Raw genomic sequence first — 9,235 nt, 5'->3', positions numbered from 1 at the left:
GCTAAGGCTATAGAATTATCAGAATCCTCATGTTACAGTGCCACAGATAGGGTCCTGGAAAAACCATTTCCCTATGTGACTCGGTTTGAATGGGACCCTCCTGTATCCACTGCTACCTGTTCAAAGGCTCCTTAATGATGGGCATGGACTGCAGGATGATACAGCATTCACATTGCAGAATGCTATATATCGCTTTACATCAAGAGTTACATTTTGCCATAAACAGCTCCACCGAATCCATGCTTTTTTTATTGAGTTTATAAGTTGTCAACTACTGGGATGAGCTAGGGCTAGCAGTTGTGCTTGGGGACCAGTAACTGTTTTGTTACTATCCAGAGCTTGTATGGGGTTCACATGTCAGTGTCAACTCTGTACAGAACTCATACATCCACAAAAAGATGTCCCCACTAGCAGTATATCATTGTGGAAGGCTCTGTAAACATGGTAAGGGTCCTCTGCTTTTGTTTTGAAGCAGTCCCATCTGTATGGTTGCATCTGGCATATCTGGACTTCTACTTTTGGGTAGTCTGTTGATTGTGGTATCTGGTTTTGCTGATGTGCATTGCTGGATCTCTATACCAGCTTTACTAAAGAGCACAATTTCAGGGCTTCCGATAATCCACTGAGTTGATACATTCTCACATTTTTTCTGATCCTTGCGATCCTGGAATTCAATTGTGAGTTTGGATGCTTGATATGGGGTGTCAAGTATATGATCTTTACTAGCACTTGCTCCAGCACTGCAATGTTCTGAATAACTTCTACAGTAGTCACCCATCCATTTATCAGATGCAGGCCAACCAGAGCTGGCTGGCATATTCTGTATAAGAAGTCTCCCCACTTTTAACCAGAGTCCTGAATTTCACCCAAAGAGTCTCCTTGTACCAACTACATGCTGTAAGGCTCAGTTATAGGTTTCCAAAGCTGGCTGTTTCCTACTAATAGCATATCTGTGTAATATATTGGATGCAATTCCCCTGTCGCTCCAGCTGGATTTCTTTTTTAGGACTATAGAAGAAAAACAAGCTTTTGGGCTCACATATCTATTGGGCGTTCCACACTAGCATGAGAGCCACAGAATCTACATTAACTGAACTGAATGCTGTTCAAATTCCCTTGCGTCTTGTGCACAAGCTGAGGTTGCAACAAATTAGCAATAAATGTCAATATATTACAAAGTAACAAAAATAATATGATCAACACTACACAGAGTATAATGTTGTGTACACACTGGCTGATACACTGTTGGTACAGCCAACAAACGATATATATTGTCCCCACCATCAGTCAGTGTGTACACACACTATCTATCGTTCACAGATATATCGCATCTTCTGTGCTGCATGGCTGATGCGATATATCACACAGATATATCGTTCACATCGTTCAGTGTGTAAATACGATCAAATATCCAAACTATATATCGAGCTCAGAACCTATTGAATGTTACATCACAAGTGGGTGCGCTTATTTAAATGGAGTCTGCTGGGCCGTCATGTCGGGAGGATGATTGGTAAGTATGTATGCACAAGATCGTTTGTGCATAAACCTTACCAAGCATTGGATTGGTCGCCCTGTCACTCGGACAGCCAGTCCATCGTAGACACCAGTGTTAAATTCTCTCAGGTTATATGGTGCTAAATCATGTATCTTTCTTTTGTGGAAAGTAGTTAATCTGGTAAGAAACACAAATAAAATAAACTGCTGGTGATAGTTTATAGAAAAATCAATATGTTACAAAGACAGAGATGTATGAAGCAGTGAAAAGAGTGGAGAAGTATGCCAGTGGAGAAGTTGGCCATGGTAACCAATCAGCTTTGAGGTTGCATTTATCATGTACATTCAGGGGCGTTTCTAGAGAGGAGGGGGCCCGTGTGCAGTCTCCGACACAGGCCCCCTCCTCTCCGCCCGGCAGCGCACTGAGCTCTGCGCAGCCAGCACCGGAGATATAGACTCTGGGCACTAAATTGTGCCCAGAGTCTATAGTGTATGCTTTGGTAACCGGGAAAATGGCTGTGGAGGCCATTTTCCCTGTACTGCGCATGCGCAAATGACGGTAAAATAGCCACCACAGCCATTTTCCAGTCGTTTTACAGCGCCGGACGCCCGCGTCGATGTGGGACTCCGGAGAGGTAAGTATTATTATGGGTGCAGGGTGTGCGGTGCTGGGCCCCACTGGACCCATGGGCCCGTGTTCCCCGCACACCCTGCACCCATTACAGATATGCCCCTGTGTACATTCTATAAGATGATAGGTAGGGGCTGATTGGTTGCCATGTGCAACTTCTCCACTGGCATACTTCTCCACACTTTTCACTGCTTCATACATCTACCCCAAAATCTCTTCACCAAGGTGATATCTTCCTTCAGTCTATTACGTAAGTAATCAATTGGCATGATTCTATTCTATGCGATGTGAATAGCGCCGGGAGTGAGCTCCCGGAGCTATTCAATACACCACGCTGCTAACCCCGACTAAGTAATTCTTCTCGCACCCCTCCGGGGATGCGAGCAGAAATCCGACAAAAGTCTAGGCGCAATGCTGTTTTCTGCCCTTAGCGCCGGGAAAACAGCATCGCGCCGGGAAGTTTAGTTGGAGAATGCCCGTTCTCGCGCCTAAACACCCTGTTAAAGGCGCGAGAACGAGCCTTCCCAAACCTAACCGCGCAGAATTGAATAGCTCCGGGTACTGATTCCCGGTGCTATTCACATCGCATAGAATAGAATAGTGCCCAATATGTGAGCTTTTTAGGATTTCTACTCACTGGACAGCACCTTGACCTTTAGCACTGCAATGGAGATTTACTCATGGACTAGTCTCTCCAGGATTAGTTAATGCCATAACCACACGACATATGCAGCTACTGGGTGTGATATTATGCTATTTTACTTTCCCAGCTCACTGGTGTGCCTGGAAGTAGCCATATGAGTCAACTGAGATTCCCTGGGACTTTCTGATATCATCTAGTTGTCTTTTTTGTAAAGTAAAACGTTTATTGTCAAAGAACAACATGCAGCGTTATAGACTAGCAAATAACCCTGCCTAGAAAAAGCTATACTGGCTGCTGAGCCACAGTCTTCTGTTTGGTTACCAGCTTAGGCCCGTATTCAATTTGGAGTGAAAAGCCGTAATCGGCGAAAAAGTTTCGCCGATGATGTCTTTTCGCCAGGCGGAAAAGTATCGCCGTATTCAATTTGAAAGACTTTCCGCCTAGGTGGAAATTCAATGCAATGTAATAGGCGAAAAAGTTTCGCCTATGAATAGCAGGCGGAAAAAAGTGCAGAATTGGGGTTTTTGGGGTGCAACATTGTGGGAACCCCCGTGCAGCCCTCCCAAAGGTAAACTGCGTAAAAATAAAAAAATAAAACAATTAAGAACACCCCAAAAAATCACTTTCATTTTGGGGGAAACAAAAAAAATGTTGGGGGACAAAGTTAAAAACTAGCGAACTAGACTCTGGGGGGGGGGGTCCCCAAGTATGCCCCATGTGTTTTTTTCATTGCAGGTTCTTGTGGAAGGTGTTTTTTTTCACGATTTTTAAAACTTAGCTTTAGCAACTTTAAAATATGCTGGCCCCCATTTTCATGTACCCCAAATTTGCTGGGGTAAGTTAATTTCTGGAAAAAAACCTCCTGAATAGTATTCTTCATCACTTGTACAAAAACGCTATTAAGCAGCTATTGGGCCTGTTTAAAAACAGCAAATACCTTCAGCAATCCAAATCGGGGGTAACCATAGCTAACCCCCATGTCAGAGCATCTTTTGGGGGGTGTCAGGCTGATTTCCCCAAATCTGACAGGACTTTCCGCTTGTTTCAGTTTCGCCGGGTCCCGTTTTTGCGTACAGGCGAAAAGTCCAGGAGGCGGAAAAGTATCGTGGGCCCGCTCAAATTGAATATGGCTCTTAGTAGTGACCTTATCCAATGTCAAACTGCTTTGAGCAGACCCATAAAGAAACAAAATCCATGTAGGCTTCCACGATCCCATTAAAGACATGATCCACTGATTACTTACCCAACATTAACTGCAAGCCCTAATCAAAATTGTCTAAGAGCATAACACTGAAGGTGCCTACACACATAGCGATGTGCTCACCATCCCACGATTTGTACGATTTCCCCCTGAACTCTCTCCGGGAGCTCCCAGCAGTCGTGGGCACGATTTGGTCTGCAAAAGCTGCCAATTTGACACACGATCTATCGTGCCTCCTAAACTATCCAGTGCATCGTGACTTGAGATTGTCAGATCTGCCCTACAGCACGGCAGATCTGAAGATGTGATGTGCGACCTACAGCACGGCAGATCTGAAGATGTGATATGCCCAAATCGAACTCACGATTTGGGCATATTTTACACGATCTGTCATTCTGATGCGTCGGAATCGGCCAGATCGGGTAAAATATCGCCATGTGTGTAGGCACCTTCAGACGATGGGATGATGCCTGTTTTATGCCTGGCCTTGTGCTCACAGTAGCGTGACTTCAGCAGGTACACCATTGATAACTTACCAGCCCTGATTGGTGCCTGCTTATTGAAGAGGCTTTCTCCTAGCCCTTCTCTAGTCCAGGGATGGGGAACCTCCAGCTTGCAGGCTGGATACGGCCTGCAAGATAATTTCATCAGGCCCGGCTGGCTGTGGCTCTCTCCCGTTCAGTGGCAGCAGTGACAGCGCAGCCGGCGTCCCCCTCAGCGGCAGGTATAGGAACTTGAGAGGTGGTCCGAGTGCAGAACACCCACCCCCCTCTGCACCCAATGGCTTGTAGTGATGATGACAATGCCGTGGCGGTAATTGCACAGCCCTGTGTCTGGGATGGGTAGTGGCACTGTGTGGGCTGTATAGCAGCATAGAGGAGCTTCCATTGTGTGTGGGAGCAGCTGGGGCCAACAGTCACTAACACTGCACGCTCTAATCAAAATTGTCCAAGCATAACACTCAGATGATGATGGGATGATGCCTGTTTTATGCACAAGATAGGGACGCAGTGGGACGCTAGAATGGGTTCCTTTGTCCTATATAAAGAACATTTCTCAATACATACTGCAAGGAGTGCTGGTAAATGTAGTGCTTTTAGTGTAAGGGTCAGTATGGGGGGAACAGCAGGGCTGCTGGGTGATACAACTCTTACATTGCTTGCCTGCAACACCAAAGATCCTATCCCGACTTTATTGGTGCATATTCCACACACTGTACATTTGTAACTTTTAATAATATGGGATTTAGGCTCCAATCCTTATCTGTTCTGTCTTAGTCTAAAGCTTCCCCTTACATTATGAATGCACAGTAGTATGTGGTGGTGTCACCTAAGTGGTCCCAGTGTTCTTAGCCTGGTCCCAATCACTATCACCCCCCCACCCTTCCATTGTAGTAAGGTAAATTTGGGGGATGGGGAATTAGGGGGGAGCACCTGTCATTGTGTATGTATGTGTGTCCCTTAAACTGGATACACACTGTGCCAACACAGTTGATTCACCGGCACAGCGGCCGGTATGGCCCCAGACTGATGTTATAAATGTCCAAATGGTCCTTGTCAGAAAAAAATGTCGCCCCCCTGCTCTATTCCTTTTGTAACAGTAGCAACCATCATTTTGTAACAGTATTATAGTATACATTGTGATGTACCCTGTACATCTTCTAACTAAGTTATGTAGACTATCATAGTTCACAATTAACCCGATTATGTATATTATCATTTTAAAGTCACCACTAAAGTCAGTAATCCAGAGTTTTTAACATTTTAATTTGCAATTTCATGACCTTGCTAACAGGCAGGAAATCACTTCTGAAAAATCCTATGGCACTAGGACCAGACAATACCCATTTCATACTTATCTCACCAGAGTGCACATCTGTAAGGAGCAAGTTCTGTATTAATAATAATTCTCCGATATATTACATCCATTAAAATGCTAACAATTAAAGTATGGTCACTTCTACTTTTTGGAACAGGAAATTGTCATTTAGAAATTATGTCAGCAGGTCAGGATGCTAAAGTTACTTATCTTAATTGTTAGCTTTTCAAAAACTCCAAACACTGGGACCAAGAAAAACAAACTGACCCACAAATAAAGCTGAAATAGATTTCATCTCTGCAATCTCTATAACAGACCATGCTGATGTTTGTGACAAATCTTTTTTTCAAAACATCAAATAATGCCCCCTTGTAATATAAAATAGCAGCAATGAGTATATTTTTTTCTTCCTGGTCCTGGGTAATATGGTTATTTATTCCATACAGTTACTGACATTTACACTGGCTTAATATGGCATATTTACCTGTTTGTTTAGAAAGATATAGATGATTGGGTTGTAGACAGGGCTGGTCTTGGCAAAGTACGTTGGTAGAGTTGCAGCAAGAGGAGGGATGTAGAGCGTTGGATTAATGATGACAATCAGAGCAAACACAGCATATGAGAAAAGCAATCACCATGAAAAGCACCATTACTACTACTCGTAGCTCTTCCTCACGGTCTGTCTTTCCTCCCTGCCGTTCTATTTTACTGTTCAGCTAAGGGAAAACAAACATAGTATAAATTGTGGTGCAAATCAACATTCAACTAGAGATGAGTGGTACGGTCTTACGGTTATCTATGGATCTCAAAAACGCCATCATATTGGCTGTCACATGCTTTGGATAGCCAATAAGATAAATCTGAACTAATCCAAATTTGCGCTAATTTGGTAAAAATAACCAGTCACAACCGAACCGCTCATCTCTACATTCAACATTATACATTCCACATTTCTGTTTACTTCAGTTCCCATGAGATCTGCACTAACGTGGGTCTTCCGTGCGGCTGTGTAATACAGTACAGCACTAAATCAGGCACCATGCTTTGTCCAGGTACAAATTTGTTGCTTTGCTCCTAACTCAGAATCAGCCCCACTGTCTGTAGTTCCTATATTTGTGACCTCATAAGACTTTTACATGTAAATGAAACCCATAACATATATTCTTATACACTGGGGAATATTTTTGAAAACTGGCGCACATGTACAAAAAGATGCTATTCGTAACCAAACAAAATAGTTTTTTTTACCACACTTATCAAGAAACAAGACTTAATCTAATTGGATATATGAATTACAGCACAGTTACTTGCATTATATATCAATTTTCATCAATGTTCCCTACTGTGTATTGTTTTGAATTTATTATATACTGTAGGTATAAATGTAGCACGTGAATACTTTATATTCAATAGAGATTTACCTTATGCAATGATCGCAGTATAGTTCCATATGAAAATCCAATAATGGCTACAGGAATAATGAAGCACGTCAGAAAGTATGCAATCATGTAACTACAGTTGTTCCAGGTCCTCTCTTCCCAGCCAATGGAGCAAGAGGTCTGAACACCTTCAGGACCATAAGAACTCCAGCCAAACAGTGGTGCTACAGCCCGAAGCAGACAAAACAGCCAGATAAATGTCAGTCCTTGGAACCCTCTTCGCGTGCTGAGCTTCAGGGTTCCAACTGGCTGGCACACCACATTGTACCTCTCACATGCTAAAAGGGTCAGGGACCAGAGTGACACAATTCCTGCAAGAATGTAATTACAATGTAACATGACAGAGACAGAAAACAATAACAAGACAGACTGAAAACTTGATAAACAGCCTCTTGAAAGAATACTAATGTTTTAAAACTTTTACATGATAATAAAATTATTACATTTTTTCCTTTGCATTGAAAAATCAGTTATATGAGTCTCAAATTAAGGCCTTATGTGTACTTTATCAAGGCACTTGTTGGTTTCACACCTCTTTCTCAAACAGTAAATTACAGCTACACTTCACTTCGAAAACACCTATATGGAAATGTAATGAACAACAATTTGTTACAATTAAAAGATTTTCAGTGATTTTTTTGCGACAGGATTTAAAGCAATGTGACTTTAGGCTGCTTTTATAAAAATGCCACTTTAAATCCTGCTACAAAAAATCACAGAAAATCATTGATTTTGCCAAATCACTGTTACGTTTACACCCTGGAGTCAATTTTCTTGATATAGAGTTTAGAAATTCAATTAAGTGCAAAGTCCTATAAGATCCCCATGTGATGTGTCTCTGCAAGATGTTTTGGTACTAAAACATTACTTATTGTTGATGTTTAGAACTGTAATATCCAGCAATGTGTGTACTCCTGCATAATGCAAAGTTCCTCCAAGATTTTATGCTTAATTTAATTGGCCCCAGATATGGTAATTCATTGTATAAACAATACTTTCAAAATAATTGTTGTTTACCACCATACCAAATAATTTGTATACTTTCATATTTTGACACTTCAAGTGTTTTACCTCAGCATGTCAAATCAAGATAACACTATGGCACTTCAGCAATAAAGTAGTGCAATTAAGCCTTTAAACACTCTATGTAAAGCTGCATATTTTGTTGAAATAAAGGAAAAATAATAAATCTTTTAAAAATATTACCTTTTAATTTTCTGTGTTTATATCCATTTATTTTTACATTTTAACTGCAGAATCCTTGCCTACAATTAAATAGACCACTTACAAACCAGTCATAATCGCCAGTTAATCAGTAAATGAAGACCTTTTGCCAGCTATCTGCAATTTTACAAGTAATCCGGAAACATGATAATTTGCTTGCAAAATATACCGATCACACAACAGACAAACACTTACTACAAATAAACAGTGTGATAACTTACCAAAATAGTTGTCTGCAAATCCCTGAAAAATGCTGAATTTTTTACCCATGTAAAAATAGCCATTATAAGTAGTACTGACCACTACGGTAGTACCACACAATGTCATTAATAGGTCAGAAAATGACAGGTTTAGAATAAAAATATTAATAGGATTGTGAAGTTGTGGGTATCTCATGGCTACTAGAATCACTAGTAAATTGTTGAAAATTGAGAATATAGCATTTAAAAACATAATAAATGACAAAATGCTATATCCAGATCTAGGAAATATGGTAGGTTTTGCAGTCAAAATCTCACTAATATCAGTTGTGTTAATATTGACCTCCATATTGATATAGCCTCTCTCGTCCTGACTTGGAGACTCAATATGCCCTAATATTATAGCTTCTGGCATTCTTGCTTCTCAGCTGCATGACTTGATCTGTAAAATAGCTTTTAGATTTATTGTTTTGTGTATTATAAAAGATACATGCTTTAATTAAAGAGCCATCTGTTGTCTTTGCTTGTACATATGTACTAGAAAGATAGTTAATATGATTAAATATTCATTTGAGCAAGGAC

At 41.1% G+C, this 9,235-nt stretch overlaps 1 protein-coding gene across 1 annotated transcript; it reads right to left on the bottom strand.

The window, feature by feature from the left end:
* Positions 1 to 418: 418 nt before the first annotated feature.
* Positions 419 to 9,002, bottom strand: LOC148538377 (vertebrate ancient opsin-like). Its single transcript, XM_088455444.1, is given in 5 exon segments — positions 419 to 664; positions 6,275 to 6,404; positions 6,406 to 6,506; positions 7,212 to 7,540; positions 8,675 to 9,002. Coding segments are annotated over 5 exon segments (1,134 nt in total).
* Between the last annotated feature and the right edge of the window lie 233 nt (positions 9,003 to 9,235).

The sequence above is a fragment of the Taudactylus pleione genome, unplaced genomic scaffold (genome assembly GCF_031769625.1).
Source record: "Taudactylus pleione unplaced genomic scaffold, aTauple2 ptg000040l, whole genome shotgun sequence".
NCBI classification, from domain to species: domain Eukaryota; kingdom Metazoa; phylum Chordata; class Amphibia; order Anura; family Myobatrachidae; genus Taudactylus; species Taudactylus pleione.
The sequence above is the reverse complement of the archived record's forward strand: the minus strand, read 5'-3'. Positions and strand labels throughout refer to the sequence as shown.